The sequence below is a fragment of the Chamaea fasciata genome, unplaced genomic scaffold (assembly GCF_029207755.1).
Source record: "Chamaea fasciata isolate MVZ Bird 193981 ecotype frontalis unplaced genomic scaffold, bChaFas1.0.hap1 SCAF_11, whole genome shotgun sequence".
NCBI lineage: Eukaryota > Metazoa > Chordata > Aves > Passeriformes > Sylviidae > Chamaea > Chamaea fasciata.
Genome location: NW_027094096.1, coordinates 25,219,295 through 25,240,439, shown reverse-complemented (window position 1 = coordinate 25,240,439; position 21,145 = coordinate 25,219,295). Strand labels below are relative to the sequence as shown.

The 21,145-nt window shown below is 44.1% G+C and overlaps 1 protein-coding gene across 1 annotated transcript in view; it reads right to left on the bottom strand.

Moving 5' to 3' along the window:
- The window catches only part of FNDC3B (fibronectin type III domain containing 3B), a 185,319-nt gene that overhangs the window by 36,264 nt on the left and 127,910 nt on the right, over nucleotides 1-21,145 (bottom strand). Inside the window, exons 9-19 of the mRNA XM_066193735.1 lie at nucleotides 20,589-20,648; nucleotides 17,670-17,808; nucleotides 17,294-17,347; nucleotides 9,525-9,649; nucleotides 7,156-7,330; nucleotides 6,431-6,517; nucleotides 4,597-4,735; nucleotides 3,986-4,057; nucleotides 3,368-3,486; nucleotides 2,428-2,533; nucleotides 1,291-1,463 (exon numbers count right to left, since the gene is read on the bottom strand). Of these exons, the coding sequence (XP_066049832.1) occupies nucleotides 1,291-1,463; nucleotides 2,428-2,533; nucleotides 3,368-3,486; nucleotides 3,986-4,057; nucleotides 4,597-4,735; nucleotides 6,431-6,517; nucleotides 7,156-7,330; nucleotides 9,525-9,649; nucleotides 17,294-17,347; nucleotides 17,670-17,808; nucleotides 20,589-20,648 (1,249 nt within the window). The remainder of the gene's footprint in view (nucleotides 1-1,290; nucleotides 1,464-2,427; nucleotides 2,534-3,367; nucleotides 3,487-3,985; nucleotides 4,058-4,596; nucleotides 4,736-6,430; nucleotides 6,518-7,155; nucleotides 7,331-9,524; nucleotides 9,650-17,293; nucleotides 17,348-17,669; nucleotides 17,809-20,588; nucleotides 20,649-21,145) is intronic.

Sequence of the window (21,145 nt, the reverse complement as noted above, 5' to 3'; positions counted from 1 at the left end):
CGTTCTCCAGAACAAAGAAGCTTCACTTGGAAGAAATTAGAGGAAAAACACTGGTATTTACTTATTTTGTAATGCAATATTAGTGAGCACGACAAAAACGAGCCCTTACAAAAAGGCAAAACGACACAGAAATGAACCCCAGGAAACTTCTCAGCAGACATGTCAGTATCTGCTGTTAAAGAAAGGCCAACACTGATTGCTTTGTCTTACAAAGAATGCATGTGTCAAAAAGGTCATTTATTGACTTCTGCAATTTTTGAGGAAGAATCCAGTAAAGGACATCCTCCCCTATTCTGCACCTGGTAGAAAAAGCCAGCCAAACCAGAACCAGCCCCCTCATTTAACAAAGGGTGGAACGAGAAATGCTTTGCAATTGTTCTGCCAAAAAAAAGGAATAAATTAAAAAAAAAAAAGGCATCATATATTCAAAGCTACCAGACAGGCAGTGGCTTTCACTCCAGCAAGCAAATTTAATCTTTCCATGTGCATTTAATTAATTTTTCACAAAAACAAAACAATGGGTACTTTTATGACAAGAAGTTTAACACTCTTGCAGATTTCTCTAATACCCAAGTTAAACTTTAACAGAACTTCTCCCTGTAAGCAAGTAACTTTAAACCTTTGTGTTATGTTCGTCATCAAGATTTCTGGGGAGAAACACATCAATGCATGTAGTTTAGTTGGGACTTTATATAACGCCATTGGAATGACACAAAGGCAAACATAAGCAACCCAAACCTCAATGAAAAAGATCTTTCTGCAGATCTCCATGGACATCAGACAGAATTTCTGATGTAACTGGGAAGGCATGTCTTCCAAGGAAATCATTTAATAAAAAAAAATCCCAAATCTTATCGAATCTATAAAGTACACATTTTTTTAAAAATTAAAACAAAAAAATAATCACCAGGAACGTAGGTTTCCCTCACAACATCCCACCTGGGTAAAACTGCAATTCTTGTTTTGACACACTTCAGATTTAAAACAAAAAGAAGGAAATGCAACAGAATGAGGATCAAGAGAATCCTCCCTGCAAGCAGCTATGACTTTTAGCAGGGATTTTGCACATTTGGGATCAGCCGATTCCGGCCAGTGAAATCGTAGCAGCACTCGAAATCTCCTTTCAAAGGAGACCCAGGTCTAAAACTGCAGCTCTTGCTCCCAAGTTCCTTTCAAGCATTTATCACGTGGTTTTTCTTTTGCCTGACCCTGCTGATGAGCAGCCCTGAGAGCACCCAGCCCAGAGGCTGGCAGGCAGCCCCAGAGGGGCCAGGGCAGCAGCGCACGTACCCCGCCGTCGTTCAGCGCCCGCACGCGGAACCTGTACGTGGCCCCGGGGAGGAGGCTGCCCACGGTGCACTCCAGCTCAGGCCCGTGGTACACCTCAGAAACCACCTCTTCAGGGGCTGTCATCTCCACGCTGTACTCAGAGACGGGGCAGCCGCTTTCTGACTGAGGGACATCTGAAAGAGATCACGTAGTCTGTTAGTGACGTCAGGGCGTGTGCCAGGAAGAGCTGGTTTTTACTTCATCCACCACAGAAATGTGTATTTCTGTTCCTGTGCATAGATACACACACACAGCTATCTCTCTTTTGTTGTGGGCACCTATGTTTTTGCCCATGAAAACAATGTATTTGATATATATCAAATATTTACATATTTGACATGAATACCTGCATGTACCGTGACAAGCCAGTACCACAGAATCAAACTGCCTGGGGATCAGAAAAACAGCAGCCATCAAAATGTTTCCAAGGAAGCATTTGGGTGAATTTTTTATACTGGTGTTGAAATATATCTGACAGTTAGAAACTTTATTTATCCAGAATTTGGGTTAACAAATGATGCCACAAAAATACTTGGATGCTGCAAGATTAGCACTGTAAAGGAAATACTCTGTTGGAGACTGGCAAGTGCCAATTTAGTGCCATGACTGAAGTCCAACATCTTTGCAAAGTAACAGGAGTCCAATAGATGATGTGTGTTATCCTGTGGATCAGGATTTAAATGTCACCCAAACCCCTCAATATGTTCTAACTCAACTTTTTGAAAGAAGTTATGCATTAGGAATACCAAAGCTCTTCTGCCAAGCCAATATTGCAAAGGAATAAAAAAAAGAGATCTGTGTTTTTGAAATAAAAGGATGAATATTCTAATGAAGCTGCTACTTAACAGCCCTGAGAGGGCTAAACAAAATAAAATGGGAGCAGAGTGTAGAGACCTAAAGGACAGCAGAGCTCAGAAATCCAACACTGAGCCACCACACCTGACGAGAAATTGCACTTCTGACTTGCTCAGACTCCACTGGACTTTGCTGTGCACTTCCCAGTGAACAGGACATGAGCAGTAGAAACAAAGGCTCAAGGTCAGCAGCTGAGCAGCAGAGCCAAAGCTTTTAGAGCAGCAGGATGCCGCACTGCCTTACCCCACTGCAGCTGCACCTCCCTGTGCCTCGGCTTGCCCAGGAGCCGGGGTGGGCGGCAGGGCCCCGGCGCCACGCTCAGCGTGCGGACGGGTAAACTCTCGGAGCACTGCGGGAGAACACAGCTCAGTTATCCCTCTGGAATGACCACAGTTCAGTTATCCCTCTGCAGGAACACAGCTCAGTTACCCCTCTGGCACAACCACCACCTTCAAATTGAGCCACGGCTATGGAGCAGCACAGGAAATCATCTTCTGCACCCACCATTTTATGGAAATTTATACACACAGTAAAGGAGAGGAGATGCTGTGTCAAGCATGGTAGTACAAACACAATTAATAGAGTTCCCTCATTAGCATTCTCAACACTGGGCTCTCTGTTTTAATTTTCCTTGGTTTTGAAATAATGTCAAGGCCTAAAGTACTCAATCTTGAATGAGAAAAGTCGTATCAAAGCAGGAGAAATAAGTGCATAGGTACTGAAGTGAATTTGACTCAAAGAGGGGAATTAGGGTCTGAGAAAAGGAATCCAAAAACTTAAAGGATTCAACCATGTGAAAGATAATTGTTACAACAAACTATCTCTTTCTGCATCTCCAGTCAATACAAGGTCAAGCACGTGAGAGTCTGTGGCCTTTTTCAAGCAAGTGGCCACATCAGATAAACATGATGGTCTTTTCTAATGTAAATATAAACAACTACAGATTGGTTTTGAGGAAACCAAATCTCACTAAATTGCAGCTCGCCGAAAAGAAAACTATGTACACACAGAAATCTAAAATTCAGCAACTTGCAGCATGAGATTAACTGCAATCAGTGTAGCTTTACTGTGCTACAGGGAAAACATTTCCCTTCTTTTGAAAGCAGAAGTATTTTACCAAAATTAGCAGATAAATCTCTGGAAAATGTGAACCCAATAGCCCTTATTGTTAGGTCATACCCACCTGACTGTGTCCACCAGTGCTGATACAGCACGCCCGGAGTTTGTACAAAGTGCCTGGTTTCAAGTGAGTACAGGTGTATTCTGTAGCTGAGCCACTATAGGCCACTTCCCACTGATTTGCTAAAAATAAGATATATCCAAGTTTAAAAGAGTGGAAAGCAACACATTTAGGAGTGTCTAGGAGAAAGGAAAATCTTCCGGTCTTCCACAAATAATTCATTTCAGGAGAATCAGTAGTGTTACTGTAAATGTAATTTTCCACTTGAAGATACAACACAGAGAGATCCATGCAAATACATAGACTTACAAATATAAATAAACATGAGTATTACATATAATGTCTAAATGTGCAAATATGTGCACACAAAAATATTTCTATGTTTAGACACATAACCTAAAATTCTGTCATTATTAGTAAAAAGAGGATACATAAAAAACCTGCTACAACGCCTACCCAAAATCCAACCCCAGCTCACCCAGGAATCCTGCAAAGTACATAACTCTGTTTCAATGAGATTATTAGGGCATTAATGATAATAGCAACAATAAATGTAAGAGTCAGGACTTCCATCTAGTAACCACAGTGTCTGGAAATTGAGACAACTTGTGTCAAGTTCACCTTCTGGACTTCCTTGAGAAATCTCCAGCAGATACTTTAGGATTTCTGAACCACCATTATCCTGTGGAGGATCTGAAAAAATAAGAAAGAATAGGAGTGAAAGTTAACAGAACAATTACCAAATCTGCTTCTGATCCAGCTCCTTCTCCACAAACTTTTCCACATTAACTACACCAAGTAATGTGCAGCAGAAGTGGGTGACAGACATTTGTTTTCAGCATAAATCAGAATACGGCTGCTGGATAATGATGATCCAAACAAAACCCATGGAAAAAGCACTGCAAGAGAAGCTGTGAGGAGGTTTACCCCATTAATAAAGGAAGCAGCTGGAATGAAGCTGCAATGGGACAAGAAACGGAGAGCGAAAAGCCTGAAGACGCGCTTGAATGCGAGTTAATCAAAACCAAAAAATTTTTCCTTCTGAACACACAAGAGCCTCTACACACCTTTTAGAATATTAAAAAAATTAAGCTGTCAAGTTCTCCGAACATATTCAACTCTAGACTGAGAAGGAGCATGAAAAATCCAAGTCCTAACACATATTTACATGACTTTACTTAAATTTCTTACGACCCCAAAAAGCTCTGCTACAGCAATCTGAGCTGGCTTACCCCACTTCACACTGAAGCCATGAGATGTTACTGGCCCCTTGACCACGGGTCTGGTTGGAGGTCCTGGCCTGTCTGGGCTGGTGGTGCACACCAACACCTCGCTGGGAGAACTCTTCCCTTCCACGTTGGAAGCAAACAGCTGAAACAAAACCACAACCAGTTTGCCCTTGCTCACTGAAACTGCTTTTCTGGCAGTTCTGCATCAGGCCTCTTTCATTAATTGCGCAAATGTCACCAAACCTGTGAAAGTATGTCACATCCCGAAATGTGTGGGGTAGTAATAACAGATATTAGATTGTCACAACGTTTCTTTACAAACCACACTGATTTCTTCCCCTCCCTCCCCATCAGCAATAGATTATGACGTGTTTAAGATAAAGGCAGTGCTGGTTTTCCTTTTAAAGAAAAAGTCACTTCTTAAAATAACTGCCAACTTGCAGTATTTTTCTCAGAAAAGAAAAATAAGAAAACTATACTTCGCCATTTTGCTAGAACAATAACTTTGCTATTTTGGTTTTGGAGGTATTTCTAACTGCTATTTACAACAATTCAGAGTATCAGTAATCACACAATTAAAAGTCAGATCAGAGTTGTGCCTGTAGCCAGTGACACCGGGCTACGACTTTGTTCTGATATCAATGCAGTTTTGTAAAATTCGTGTTTCATTTGAAAGCAGGGCTGCAAAGAAACACTAAGGGCTCTCTTCTTTCACCAGCCACAGCAGCCTTTGCAACACTAAGCTAAAAGGCATCATCTCAGAGCGACAACACAAAAACTTCCCAATTTTTTGGGTAGTTCAGGCAGCTTCACAACGTTTTCTGTCCCAGAGAGCAGGAAAAGAGCGTTCCCTGTGAGGGTGGTGAGGCCCTGGCACAGGCTGCTCAGAGAAGCTGTGAATGCCCCACGGACAGAAATGTTCAAGGCCAGGTTGGACAGGGTTTGGAGCACCCTGGTCTGGTGGGAGGTGTCCCTGTCTGCAGCAGGAGGGTTGGACTCAGGTGATTTTCCAACCCAAACCATTCTATGACTCTATGATTTTATTCTTTTTGGTGCTCCTGAATATACCAAGACCTAGAGAAGCCAGGTGCTGGCCTCACACACAGTTTCTGGCCATCTCCAGAGAGACACCACACTCGGGGTGGCACATCTTGTGGAGCCACTGCAGGGGACAGTCAGGGATGGACGGACAGTGGCACCACAGCTGATCCTGGATAAAGCCCACTGCCTTCTCCCCAACAGCAGCCCCCAGCACTGTGCTGTGATCAGAGACCTCAGCACCAGAGAGGAAAATGACTGAACTTGGTGTTTGCAGGAAGCCTCCGGAGCAGCTCTCAGGGGCTCTGCATTTATGAGCATCCACAGAGTAAAAGAAACCAAGACCTGCTAAAAACCAGCTCCAGATCCTGCCAGATTGACATGTGAGACAGAAAAGCTTCAATCTGTGGCTGCCACGGGAACATAGGCCCCTGTGCTGGCTGGGAACCTGCCAGTTTTTTGCTGCATTCTGTAGAAGTGAGATGGGATTCGTCACCAGGGACCAAGTTTTTGGGAGCAATGCAGCTGACTACAACCACCTCAACACCCTGAGCTACACTTTTACAACGTCCTCCTACATGGTACTGAGAACTGTGATTGTTCCCTGAAGTCTGAGCAACAGTACCTCCTGTGTGATAGAAGCAGAAATACAATTAACAGTTTTATCTATCAGGTCACAGTATAAAGCAAAATTGTATTTGATGACTCACTTTTGGAGGGAGCACTAAAGGATCCCTTGCAGTGCCTGGAAAAAACCCAAAACAGAAAACACCACACAATAAGAGGAAAAAGACTTTACCCTGAATTTATACTGTGTGCTTCTTCTGAGATTCCTCACAGTACAGGCTTGCTCCTCTCCAGTGTACTTTGGGTGAAACACGCTATCCTAAAAAAATACAAAACCAAACGAATTCCCATAACTGAGGAGTCTGAGAAAGTGTTCCTTGCGTTATTTTGTACCTACAACGTGTTATAGCAAAGGGGCTTTATAGCTGAGTGTTTTTTAGAAATACAAATAAGAAAAAATAGACATATAATACATATAATAATATTAAGTATTATTACTACTACTGCTTTTAAACTGCAAGGCCATAATACCTTTTCTTTAGAAGAAACACGTTGCAGCTGCCCTAAATAATGCAAATTTTGCTGCAAAATAAGCACAAAACCAATTGTGGCAGTTTAACCTGCTACAGAACTGAAAGTGGCAGATGACAGAACACAAACCCACCGAGGAGGAGCCAGGAGGACATGGCAGGCTGACCCAGCTAAGGACAAGCTGCCCTGTAGCTCACACAATCCTGTGTGGCTTTGTAAGTAATCACAGATGACAGCAGAGATTTTTAGCTAAGGATTCCTAATTCTGCTGTGCAGCAGAGCAGATCACACAGCTCCACCCTGCCAAGTACCCAGTACTCCAGGAAGGCCCTCCAAAGCAGCAGTCCATGCTCCTTCCCAGTGATCTCCAATCAATAAATCAAAACTCAGTTTAAGCCCTGCACTTTATAGCAACACAGCACTTACATTATCTTCTTCCTGAATTTCCAGGGTGTAGGAAATCACTTCCTCTGGTGTGCATCCTTCTACTTTATTCCACTGCAATGAGATCCACGTCACACCGGCTCGGATGAGCCGTGGTGCAGAAGGGGTCTGAGGAATATTGCCTGCAGTGTAGCAAACCACCTCCTGGCTGTACCCACTGCTCAGAGACAGAGCAGAGAGAGAGAGGAATATTAAAAACCAATAAACAAACCTCCAAACCCTCCCAAACAAAGAAACAAAGCAAACAAAATCAAAACCCCAAACAAACGAACAAACAAAAACCCCACCACAAAAACACAAAGCTAAAGAAACCTAAACCTCAATGTACTTAAGAGAAATATTTCACATTTTCCAAAGATCTGGACAAAGTTCAAATTTCTCAGGTGGAAAAGATGAACACCCAGTTAGGAAATGCCAAAACTAAGAATAGAAAAAAATGCAGGATAACGTGTCCTCACAGTCATTTTTACAGATCTCACCACAATAGCACTGGAAAAAAAAAATCTGAATGCCTAAAAATACTACCTTGGTAATAACTGTGGAGGAAAATCTCATTTAACAAAGGGGAATTAAAGTATAGGAAATAAAGCCTCAAGTGTTCAGCTTTTGGATGTTGAACCTGAGATGTGCAGAATACAAATTCTATAAACTCTGATCAAACTCTCAGCGGAAGGTGACATCCTTCCAATTTTCAGATCTGTTTCCAATGTACAAAACACATTTGTGCCTTAAAGTCACACCATGAACTTAACACACAGAAAGAGCCAAATCTCCTTATCCCAAATCTTCTTTCTCAAAAATAACCTATTTGTTGAAATACACTTATATTTAAACAAACCACCTATAACTAAAACTCAAGACAAAAATCATCATACACGATAAGTCCACAAGCATTACAACAAACCAAAATCATCTCGTGACATGAAGTGTTAGATGACACTATCATGCCTTAATTTTGAGTGCTGTCTATAAAAGTAAGGCACATGTTGCTGGTGCTTATCTCACAGATAAGCACAGAGCAGCTGACCCTAAATAGTTTTTAGCTCGCTCCTTCCTCAATACCCCGAGGGGAGAGAAAGAAGGGAGAAAGAGAACAAAACAGTGGGGGTGGGGGAGGAGTGTTGAAGCACGCACTAAGGTATTTTAAAAATCTGGAATCTGGCAAAGAGAAGAGATGCCAGAACTGGGAACTCTCCACAAACCCAGTTCTCTTCCAGTCACACTCAGCAGCTCCAGCTCAGCCCCCCTCTCCCTCCACATTATTATTTCAATGGGGAGGGAATTAATCTTGGGAGAAGTTGGGAAGAGAGACCCTGTGCACACATGAGTGGTCTCAGTCCACGTCAGGGCAAACACAGGAACACGAATAAAGAAGTTTTCTAAAGCTATAAATTACCGAGAGGCTTGTGTTTCAGAAGAGGGAACAATGCAGGAGTCTCCCTCCACAAAACACATTGTTATATACCACTGGTGTTTCTTTTGTGTCCTCGCAATAATGATTAGATCCTGTTTAGCTAAGAAGGACAATAAAGGAGCACGCAAGGGCACTGGATGTTTGGCTTCTTCACAGCTAAACCTTTCCTGGCCTGCTCTGCTTGCCTGAGCACAGGAGCACGCAGTGCCCCTGCAGCACAATGTCTCTCTGGGCACCCTCTGCCCCTCAGCTGCAGAACGTTTCATCCCAGTGCTCCCAACGGCTCCCCGAGGATTGAACTCAGCCTGATTTCCCACCCATCCTCACGGGAGTGCATCAGTTCACGTGCAGGGAAAAGCAGAAGCTGAACCCCATCCTTCAGTGCCTTGGATGTGCCTGTCCTCTCCCAGTCCTGCCTGTCTCTCCCTTCTTTCCCACCCCATCAGCCAGCCCTGCCAGTCCTGAAGAAGGAAGGGACTGTACTGCTGAAAAGAGACAGAAGGGCTTTGCTTTAAACCAGAAAAATAAATATATCAAGATTCCTTTCAAAATCTGTAACTCGACTTCCCCTTGCTTGTTTTTCTTGGTTCACAGAGGTCCCTAGTGGGAATTCTACATAACAGATGTGTTCTTTTTGTGTTAGGAATAGACCACAAGACACCATTTAACACCTCAGAAGGAGCCTATCTGCTCAGGCTGATCTCATCATGCTGAAGATACACAGCAGTTCCCTGGGGGGGCGAAGGATATCACCAAGGAAAGCGTGACTTACCCTGAAGCATTAACAACAGCGCAAATGTCAGACCTTTACCTCAAAACCATGAGGGGAAAAGGAACAAAAATCCCCCAGAAACGCCTCTTCATGCTGGCATTGACGGGCGAACTTTTCAGCCGCCGCTTTTTCCACAGGAAAGCGTGTGCCCCCTGAGGAACTCACCTAGTACCGATGTCGTTCTGGGCCGCCAGGCGGAAGGTGTAACCCAGAGCCGGGCACAGCTTGGTCAGCTTGCAATGCTTCTGGCTCCCAAAGTAACATTCTCTGAAACCACTGTTCCTCTTGCCCTAGAAAGAGAGAGATGTGTCATCGGATGGCCGCGAAACGAACCCACGGCACGCTCGTCTCAAAAGGAGCTGCTCAATGGCATCAGAATCCCGTGTTTTCATAGAGGAAGCTGTGCCGGCACTGACAGCACCGCTGGGCCCTGAAAATCACACAGATCAGCACAGTCTGCCTGCTGTCGGACCCTCCTCGCAGTTGCCAGATGCGTCCACAGCTCCGGCTTGAAGGAGTTTTATCCCGGGAAATTCATCCCACTCACGAACAAAAAACACGTGGGAAAATTCTGAGTGAAATGAATCTCCGAGTCTACTCGGCCACGGGAGCACGGGCAGCCAGCGCTTCTCTGCAAGCCCCGTCCGCCTCCACACGTGCATTCCCGGCTGGGATTGTTCCGGGAATTCCCTATCCCACAAGAGGGCTCTCGCTCCCCACGGAGCAGCGCGGCCAGAGCCAGCGGGACAAGCCGGCTGTGACCTTCCCCGGGGCAAAATTTCCTCATCCCAGGGGAATATCCCAAGCGCCAGGTTCTGCACCCACCCCACTGCCCGGAGCACGCGGCATGCGAGGGGTCTGTAACTTCGTTATGGGAGTTGTTTGCCAGGGGGATGGTTTGTGGGAGCTTCACATCACCACGACCCGGGGCAATGATCCATCCTGGCAAAGACAACACGGGCAGCAGCCCAGAGGGTGTGGAGACACTTCTCCAGCTCCCAAATACTCCCCCGGGTGCTGGCTCTGTACCTCAGCACAAGCACGCTCAGAAGTTCTCTCCCCCACGCCGTTGAAAACATAAACCAAGCCCTCAGCAATCCACCCCAGCTTGGTACACCCTGGGGCAGAAATAAAGCCCAGCTGCTTGCAGGACAGAGACCCTAAAGTTACGGGGAATATCCAGACTCGTTCCATGCCACCCATGGAAGACAGTCAGTCTGAAATCTTCCAGGAGAAAGGGCATGAACTGCTCAGCTCCTCATAAGTAGAATCTACTAGAACTGAAGCAGCTGAAACGAGTTTTAATTTCAATACTCAAATCCAAAATTATTGGACAATTACATTATGAAGTACCCAAAAGCACACCAGAATGGAAGCCTGACAAAGCACATCCATGGGCTCCAGCACGTGCAGGAAAACAGGGTTGTGCCCATCTCTGCAACTTCTTCTGACTGAAAAGCTCTGCTGAGCCATTTACTGGTTTTGGCAGGTGTCCATACAATTTTTAATTTTTATTTTCTTATTTACATGGGCATCCCGCCCTGAGGCCAGCAGCCTCACCTGCTGTGCCTCCTCGGGCTCACTCTGCCTTCCCACACACTGCTCTCCTCCATGCGCAGCACATCACCACTAAAGATCTCCAAGACGCCTGAGTAGGACATGCATTTTTCACTGGCCCGTTCTCCAGCCCCTGCCAATTTCTGCTGCTCCTCCCTCGGACTGTGACACAGAACGAGAAACTCCCTGAAAGGTTTGTAGTGAATCTCCAGAATGTGTTCATCAAGTTAGAAACAACCACACAGACCTCCAGCACAGCACAACAGTGTGGAGGCACTGAAGGGACATTCAGCACGCTGGCAAACAGCCAGACCTTTTATTTGGACAGCGGGAGCCTACACTTGTTCTAGAACTCCATTGCACACCATCTCCCTCAACTCCACCCAGCTGCTCCAGATGTAGCATTACTGCTCATCTCCAGTAAATTAACGAGTGGAATTCCAAAAGAACCATGAAACTCAAAGCAAAAGCGTTTTGTAAATGAGGAAAACCTTTTCAGGTCTAAAATCCCGAGCCATAGAGAGCTATGACAGAAGTCCTAGTTACAGAGTTCTATGATAGAATTCCTTTAGGACAAAAATAACAGGTGAGCGTACTGCTCAGCTCGGCAGTAATATATTTAAAATGCAGTCTATACAAAACCTAATTAGAAATTTTGTTTCAGTAAAATATCCATTCATCAGTGCAGCACTACTAAAAATAGATTTTTTTCCCCTACGCAAACTCTCTTTTACAGGTTGAGTTGCCTTAAATTAGTTTTTCCTCAGCTCTTTAATGACTTCAGTGCTTATAAATAATTGAAAACATTTAATTTATTTTGGATTTCTGTTTTAAAATGCCTTTTAAAAAAATAATTTTCCTATGCTTTTTTCCCAAGAGAACAAAGTGACCGATTGCTAAGCATGTGGCCAATAAAACGATGCTGGCTAAAAAGGGAAATCATGGAAAATCTCACCTATAGCACAATGCCCGAGCTGAGAGCAATGGGCCAAGCAAGCTCTCATTTCTCAGCCTGGTTGGTCAAAACTTTGCCAAGACTGCCAAACATTTAAGATATCCTTAACTTTATAACAGTACAAACCCTGATACTGTATATATTTCTCTTCCAGAACTGGTATTGTACATTCCCCAGACTCACTCAGAGACCAACTGGTATTCAGATTACTCAGACTGGCTGGTATTTTGGATTCTATTGGCACTAATTGGAGAGGCTGGCCGATATTTCTAATTATCCTGGCATTAATAGCCTGGAAATAGCCTCTCCGCTCCTTCTCTCCCAAGATTTATGAAAGCACTAATGCTGGCATAATTATAGACAGGAACAACTGGCAGGCTGGTACTGGCTGCCACCCAAGAGTCTTACAGCTTTCCCAGAATCCTTCTCCTATTCTTTGTACACCCGGCATCCAAGTTTTTAATCCTTCAAATAATGTTTGGTAAGTTGCTTAAAATACACTGTATCATTTCTGTAAGTATTTGTAATCCCGGGATTTCAGAGGGAGAGCGCTGTGGGACTTCCCCAGCCTGGGGGAGTCTTCTCCTGCCTTCTCCAGGCCTGGGTTCCCTTTTCTTCTCCACGACAGCCCACCCTGTGATGGACCATCAGCGCCTGTCTGAGGAAAACAAGGACAATTCAGCCCCACAAAGCCATTCTGAATTGCACAATGCTCCAACACACTGTTTAAACACAATTAAGAGCTCGGCCTGCTATTTCAGCAATATTTCAACTCACTTAACGCAGGGTGCTTGATTGTCTTTGGAGAGTGTATTTATTGAAGAAGGGGTTTGAGGTTTGACATGGGTTTTGTTGACTGAGGCTCCTCGCAGCAGACCCAGTAAATAAACACATAAGGAGGAAGGGGCCACTGCAGGTACAGCAATGCAGGAATGGAGCACAGTCCTGCACAAGGACTGAATCAAAGCTCAGCTCCACATCTGTGACCAGGATGCAGGACTGACATCCGCTGTGGCCACACCAGCACTGGCTTCTGTGTTTGGGTCATGTTGGCAATAAAAAGGAACGGACCGAAATTCAATCTGACACAGGGCTGCGGAGCAAACTGTCAACAATTAGTGTAACACACCCTCAGATCTCTGCAAAGCATTCACTGCGCCAGTTATGCAAGTAACTGAATCTCCTCTATCCACAAACACTAGAAAGGCAGCAAAGGACCTACAAAACATCCCTAAATTATACACAAAGCCCAGTTTTATCCAAGGGTCTCCTGTTGCATGTCTCAGAGGAGTGGCACAGCCACAGAACCAACTCAGAGCCCAGGTAAATGAACAAACACAGACATGGGGCTCCCTGTATCCAGCTCTGGTGGATCACCACTGAGATGCCTGGCTCAGATTATCAGCTGGTGTAAACAAGCACATCTCTGCTACCTCGAGGAGTTTAAAACTTTGTGGTAGAACAAAATTATCCCCATTTATCTCTATGTAAACTTCATTATTAACTATCCATCATCAAATCATTAAACAGTGTGGTATTGTATCAGTGTCTCTCTTGAATAAATGAAAATGAGCTGCTTACTGGGTAAGAATTAAAGCTGCTTTGAGTTCTACACAGAACAGGGACACACACTGCGTGAGAGGGATGTCCTTGTCTCTGGCTCAGGAACATTCCTGCCCTTTCCCATCCAGAATGAATAGGATACTCTTGCTATCCATATACACAAGAGAAACATTTATTTACTACCACTTAATCACACAACGAGCATTTCACATCTAATTAGTATCAAAGGCCTGGCTCTTACAGCAGTGCCAGCAGCATTTTTCAATGCAGTTACAGTTTACTGATTTGGATGAATGCTGGCATCAGGGAAAGCATCACCTCCTTTACAGTCATGTTTTCTGTTCGGTATATTTTTAATGCTATTTTTTTCCCCGATTAGCTTTTTGCTTACCCTGAATAATCAATCCTGGCACCAAATCATCGATTAGTTCAGGTTTGTAAGTTCAAAGTTCATAGCGAAAGAGCCAGTAGGAGAAGCTTTCATTAATTACTAATTTTAACTGATTTTATTGCCAGACAACTAATGCACCTGTGGTGCAAGCATAGTCCAGTCCCAATGAAATCCAGAATACTTGAGACAGGGGCTGATCCTTACTTCTTTAGAGTCAGTGGAAATTTTCCTAGGGTACACCCACTGCATCTGAGTGACAATTCGCTGAACTGATCTTTCACTCTCCTATTGAAGAATTAAGTGTCCTTCACAGCTCTTCAGGCATTTTAAGAGATAACAGTTTACTAGCAAGGTATTTCAACTCTAATTCAAAGACTTGGATCAGTAAAAGGAAAGCACTTGTGTTTTCTAACTAAACATGTAGCACCAGTTACATTACAAACCATTTAATCCAAACTGAGATAGAACGAGGTAGGATAACTGGAATAGCTTTTTGTACTGACAATCTTTCAGAGTCTGCAGGTCAGGAAAAATCCCGAAGCTCAGAACTAAACTGAAGGAGCAGCTGGGTAGGGCTAGCACAGCAACACATTCAGCAGTACAAGCTTCTAGGATTTCCCAGCTCACCTAATCCTGGGCATTTCTGCTGTCGCTTTCCAGCCACAATTCGTTTTCTGCACATACAAGTGATGTCACCTACACTCCTGGGGGCACTTTGGATGCTACAAATTGTGCCTCTGCCCCCTAAAAACGGGAGGAACCAGGTGAGATACTGCTGAGCATCTGGCACACTCTGAGATCTGAGCTGTCCCAGAGACAGACAGACAGACAGACACACCCGTGACCCCCCAGCCAGGAGCACCAAGGCGCTGCAGGATCCCCTCCCTTGGAGGGGTAACTCTGCTTGCGCTGGGGGAACACACTGGGGTGACTGGGACACAAGTGGAAGGGTTTGCCTGGGTGCCTCCACCCCTCTCCACCCCTCCCATGCCTGATGCCAGCTTTGTTTCCAGGATCTGATCTGCAGCCTTTGCACAAGAGCCTTCCAGGACCTGTCTGCCGTGAGTGTGCTCAGGGCTTTCCACACCATTCTTTCCTAGGAAGGGACTCAACTTCCTAGGCAGGCTGCCACTTTAGGGTGTTTTTCCACCTCTACAATCTGACAGATTTCTTGCTCTCTGCTCTCGCAAAGCCCTCTCTGCTTTGCAGCCACGATTTAATTTCCTCCTGATCGCTGATTTTCCCGTGTTTGTGTTTTATCCTGTGCCTCACAGCTAATGAATGCTGCTCTAGCTGAGATCTGGCAGTGTGTTCCCGGCTGCCTGGCAAGCCTTCTCCTGTGCCTTGATGTATGTATTCCCTGATTTCACCAGGACACAGTGTGGCCTTGTGGAGAAGGCCGTGCTTTTGCTTCCGTGGAGTTTACACAACCAAGAGCGAGGCTACGGGGCGCTGCAAGTGAATTCTCTTTTGTACCTGGGTGCCATAACTCCAGCAGCTGAACGCACTTCATGTCAGAGGCATAACCTGCCATGGATATGGAAAAGTGAGTGCAGCAGCCTGCCAGCCCACCACTGCATGTGATGAGGCTCCTGCAAACCCAGGCACAGCCAGCCTGCATCTCCAGACTTTTCCTTTCACAAGCTTTAATAGCAGGCTTTAATTACAGTGGCTAAAAGTTGCATTTCTGCCTCTTATCAGGGGAAAAAAAATTTTTAGAGAAGCTACACCTGTGGCATTAACTGTCTCAGAACCTGACAGCTACATTTCAGCCAAGAGTCCTGTCAAACCACTGGAGATGTACCAAATTAATTTGTGCAGGGCCATTATTCTTTCATCTGTGCTGGCCAGCTATCCATTATAATCTCAGATTTCAGGATTGTTACTGAGAAAACAAGGTAATTAAACCAGGTAGACTAAGGCAATGTGGATGCCCTAATTTTTTCCCATTGGTAGCTGAACTATCCTAAACCAGGGTGGTTTTGCTCTGTGAAAAATGGCTGTCGTAACCATTCCTTTGAAGACAAAACACTTATTATTACAGAGTTTGAAGGACAGACGGATTTGAGAATTGCCCTATATACACATCTATCTCCAAAATTACGCCTATGCTCCATGTAGTCAAAATTAACATTACAGTATTTGCACTGTATTAATTATCTGCTGATGGTCCTTGTTCTGACAAGACCTTCTGCAGCTTCCCATTCCTTTGCAGGCTGGAATCATCCATGTTCCCACTGCTCTGTGCTGCTCTGTTCCTTCAGCTCCAAGTCACTGGAAGCTTTGGAAGAAATCACAAGTGCACAATCAAGGTGTCACGGGTCTAACAGGATCATCCTGGCCCACCCTTTTGGAGAAATCTCTCTTTATCTCCTTTCCCACACTTCCAACTCCCCTTTTTCCCTTCTTCAGTGACCTTTGGCTTTCCATTATGTGCAGAGGGGCAGCAAGTCATTCTGAAGTTACTGTTCAACTTCAGTTCAGGTTCTGAGGGTTTCCCATCACGCAGACCCCACTAGCTGTGACGCTGCATACAATAAACGTCTGCACAGTTGGAGCAGTTCCAAACACCCAACATGTAGCAGAAGCAGCAGGGAATGTGTTACTAATGCCATGGTGGAAAACTAGCCATAACAGAATACTCCCTTTAGAACATTTTTAGGCTACAAAAGACCTCAGGAGATGTTTCTCAGACTTTACAACCAAACACCCGTCCACGCCCTTCATTTCCCGACTCATGACTTTTATTTACATGCTGTCCAAGCCCTTTCTGTCACCCAATATTTGCTCTTTTCCTTCAGAGATAATACTCCCTGACTCATGCTTTCTGCAGTAATATGGCCTGCACAAAGGAAAGGGGGCAGAAATTAGGGGACAGAGGGAGGACTCACAAGAACACACCTCCAACAAATCCTGCCCATCATCTGTCAGAGCACTCTGCCAACAGCCCAGTGCTCACTAACCACGGAAGATATTTAGGAGAACACTTATTTCCTTTGGTGTCTGGAAGGGGGCTAATTGCCACTACACAAAGGACGCTTATTTTGACCCTGAGTGCATTCTCTGCAGACAGATCTGCACTAACATGGCTCTTCTCCTCTAAGGCAGGAACAAGTATTTATTCTGCACTCAGCAGAGGCAGAAAGAGATCATGAACGGAACTCTAAGATACATCACAAGAAATTAAATAGTAAGTCACGTGAATTAACAAATAAAGTACACCAAATGAGTGATAAAAGATTTCAAGGGTACAGAAACAGAACACTGTCTATACATAAAATACACTGAATGGAAAGTTTTCCCCCTGATGCCTCTTTCACCTTTCCAACTCTTTACCTAATGCCATCAGGATTTCATTTTCCCATTTCTACTTTCTCCTGCATTTAATTACTTTTCTTTACCAAGCAAATCCTTGTAAAGTCTGAGTGCCATTTATTTGTGTATTTATTTCAACTCGTTACTGCTTACCTCATCCCACTCCAGAAGGTAGCTGGTGATTTTTGAACCATTATCAATGGGTGCCTATGAACAAAAATAAACAAAAGGTGATTTGGGGAATAAGAGAAAACAGCTTCACCTCCCCCAGGCAAATGACTAGAGTTTCAAGTGAAACCAAAGCTTTGCACATGGCTTGGCAACCTCTTAACAATGCCGGGAAGAAGCTGGACGTAATGAAACGCATACATTTTAAAAGTCAGGTTGGTGCAGAGGAAGGGATTTGTCAGAGTACAGCAAGATCAAGTCCCTTATTGAAAAATGACTGTCTCAGCTTTCCATTATTTCCAACATTTATGCTCACTGTCAGTACTTTTTCCCTGCTTCGCCCGAACCAAGTGTTACCTACCTTCCACTGTAAGGTTAAGGAGCTTTTGGTCCTGTGCGAGGGTTTGGGTGGGAAGGGACACTCTGGTGCTGAGCTGTGAGTGGTGAAGCTTACTGGCTCTGAGCAGGATCCCTTTACTGAGTTGTACATTGCATATACCCTGGAAACAGTATTCAAATGGGTTATAAACGTGCTGACAGTTCCAGTGGCACTGCCTCGGCCACAGTATTTGACTACCAAAGCACCCACGATACCATCCTCTAATGACAGGCTTGTCACAGACCAATGCCTATCCTTACTTTATTTCACTTATAAAGAATGCAAAAAAAAAAAAAAAATAAATTACAGCAGAAGAGGAACAGTGTTTTGTGCAAATATTCCCACAGACCACTGAGTTATCTTCATTATCTTTTCTTTCCACCAGTATTTCCTTGCCTACTGCCAGGCTTCCACACACTGTGGTAAAATCCTCCTCGAAATACAACAGGAAAAAAAGGAATCAGCTTTAATGCCTGGTTTACACTCGATCCACATGAACCATGTTGAGTGCAGGTATCTGCTGGGTATCTCCTTCCACGGGAACAATCTTCTCCTACATAACTCAGGCATGAACATTTAGTGATCCTCCATGGACTAGAACTAACACAGATCTGCAACACTGCTGTGATAAACAGAAAATCTTCAAAGCAGATTTGATCTCAGGCACATCCTCTATATGTCAGCACAGAACATGCAACACCAATAATATCGGAAAGCAAATAGGGTAGAGTTGGGCACTTCCTCATGAGGTGCTTTTCTCTGAAAAAGTAATGGCGTTATTTTTTTCCCTTCACATTTTCCATGCAGCAAAAGGAAAGTGCAAATTGGAAGTCTTCTACTCAAAAAAGAGTTCAGGCCATGACCAGACAATGACCTCTGAGCTGGCTGTAGCTATTGTGTGCTTGAATGCAGAGCTAAAGAAAGGGCAACTTCTAAATTTGTTTTCAGTAGATAAGAGTAATTTCTGTACAATGGCCACCTACGTAGAATCAAACCTTCTGGGGGAGGCAGACAAGAACTGCTGTGGCGGTGCTTTACACATCACCTGTTAGCCGGCAGGAGCAACAAGAAATGCAATTAATTAACGGAGTCTGCATCTGGCGAGCGGCACGTGTGTGCTGGAAATGAGCGCGGCCCAGCATCCAACACACACCACGAGGGAAATAAACCCGCGCGAAAACGAGCTCAAGGGGCATCTCCTGCAAGCCACTGAAACACTGAGCACAGCCAGCTCTGAGGGCACCAAAACAATGCACCTGGAGGGAAGCAGGTGGTGGTTCAGAGCAAACCAGGTTGTCCCAGGGCCCAGCAGGGCAGCAACGAGCACAAGCACCTTGTCCAGCAGAGACAAAGCCCGGAGAGATGCTGCCAAGGTCAAGGACACCCCAGGCGGTCTGCCCAGTAACTGCTGGCCCCATAAATTTCTTTACTCAACAGATTTATTTCTTCACAGTCATCAATACATAACGCAGTTTCAGTGAAGGAAAAAAAAAACCAACCACCCCAAAAACCGATGGTGGAAAGCAAACAGGCACTGCTTCAGTGTCAGCTCGCTCCACTACAAACAGTGCTGCTGCTTTGCAAAGTCTGGCTTTTGTGTTTAGTCACTCCTTTTCAAACAGAAGCTATTGTTAACTTTGCACAAACGACCTGTATTTTGGCAAACCTGCAAGGAGGCGGAGGGAACCGTAGGCAGGGAGGAAGAAATCAGCCAGGAGCGGGGGCAAATACCCACACTATCCCTAAAACTGACTGAGGCCTCAGCCCAGCTGTGCGTGGTGACCTCTCTGGTGTTTGAAGTTGGCTTCAAAAGCGATGTTCAGTGCCCAGAAGGAAGCTCAACAGTGTTTTACAACCTTCTCCTTGTTACCGTCCCCTTGCTGCTAAGGCCAAGACTCCTGCCCCACTCAGGAGCTGCATCTTTTCCTCATTTGTGAAAAGTTCCTTCTGGTCTCGGATTTCTACTTGGAAAGTTTGTTTTAGGACTCCACTACAAACAATCCTTAAAAATGAAAAGAATCTATAGTATCAGAGCTAGATGGGCACATTTTGGTGTTGGATTTTTTCCTTTTTTTTTTAGAGGTCAGAAGCAAGGTATTTGTTCTTCAAAGTTTTACAAACAGGAGCAACCCTGATGAGAACCAGTGTGCCAAACCTAGCCCTTGTCTGGAAAAACAGAAGGGAACAATAGACAGGAGTGAAAGGATGTTTTTTTTTTTAAAAGGATATAGAGGGTAAGTGAACAGGATGTAAATTCAAAGCCTTGGTTCATAAAGAAAGTCTTAAAAAAAAAAAAAGCAACACGAGCAGGTAACGCGGTGTTAAAACCATCAGAGAGCAAAACTAGAATGTGTTAATAAATGTGCAAAACACACTTTCAGAATCAAAGAGAAATATGTTATGAAAATACCAACACAGTTCAGCGTAAATCCATTTTTTTCTTGGAACAAATGCTGCAATGACTATGGTCAGATGGATCTGCACTCAGCAGATTTACTTCCCAAAGTGTGGCCTACTTATGAAAAAAGCGTGGAGTACTTTCAGTGCTCATGTTACAGGAACTGAAGAAACACCAGTTGCTTGAATCAAAAATTCAAATGACCTCAGATATCCTCCTTTCATACACAAGCACTTCCAGGCCCGTTATCCATACAGAAATACAAAAATTCTTTTTGTCTCTTCCTACAGCAATGACAACAATATGATATTGTTCAAAATGCACTCTTCGAGTCCAAGATAAAATCTATGATAAAATATTTAGGAACCGCTGAAAAATACACCTACAGAGGTGACCGTGAAATTCTTGAACTACACTTTGTATTTACTTTAAAAACTTTCCCGTTTATTCTCACAGAATTGAAGAGTTTATATTTAAGTGACATTCAAATCACGCTAACTCACCTGACGTGATAATCTGTTGCTGGCCGAAGATCCTTCAGGTGATATTCTAATTCTTCTCCACTGTAGGAAAGAAATCCAAACCCAACCAATTAATAAATTATGAAAAGCACTATCACACTTAGCACAGCCAGTGATTTTCTAGTGATACAACTTGAAAGAAGAAAAATAATCCCTCCGAAGAGAAACAGTAGCAAACCATACACCAACAATTTGTCAACACACTTCCCTTTTCTTGAAAACATCACAAAGCTCCACATGCACAGAAGAACTGATCACACCAATTTATTCAGTAAACTAAATATACGGGTGTATTGTGTCTTACATTTTGCTGATATTTGTATAAAGCTCATTGTGGTTTTCAACTCGCCCAGAGCAGAGAAGAGCGAAACCCAAACATTATTGTTGCAGTTTCTGCTTATTCCCTATTCAAAATACTTTATACAAAGTGACCCATTGAACTTCAGAGGAAGAAGCAGAGTTTCTTACACAACTGTTTCACTTATTGCTTTCTCCTCCAGAACCACGCTCCCTGTGAGGACCACAGCAAGGAGACATTT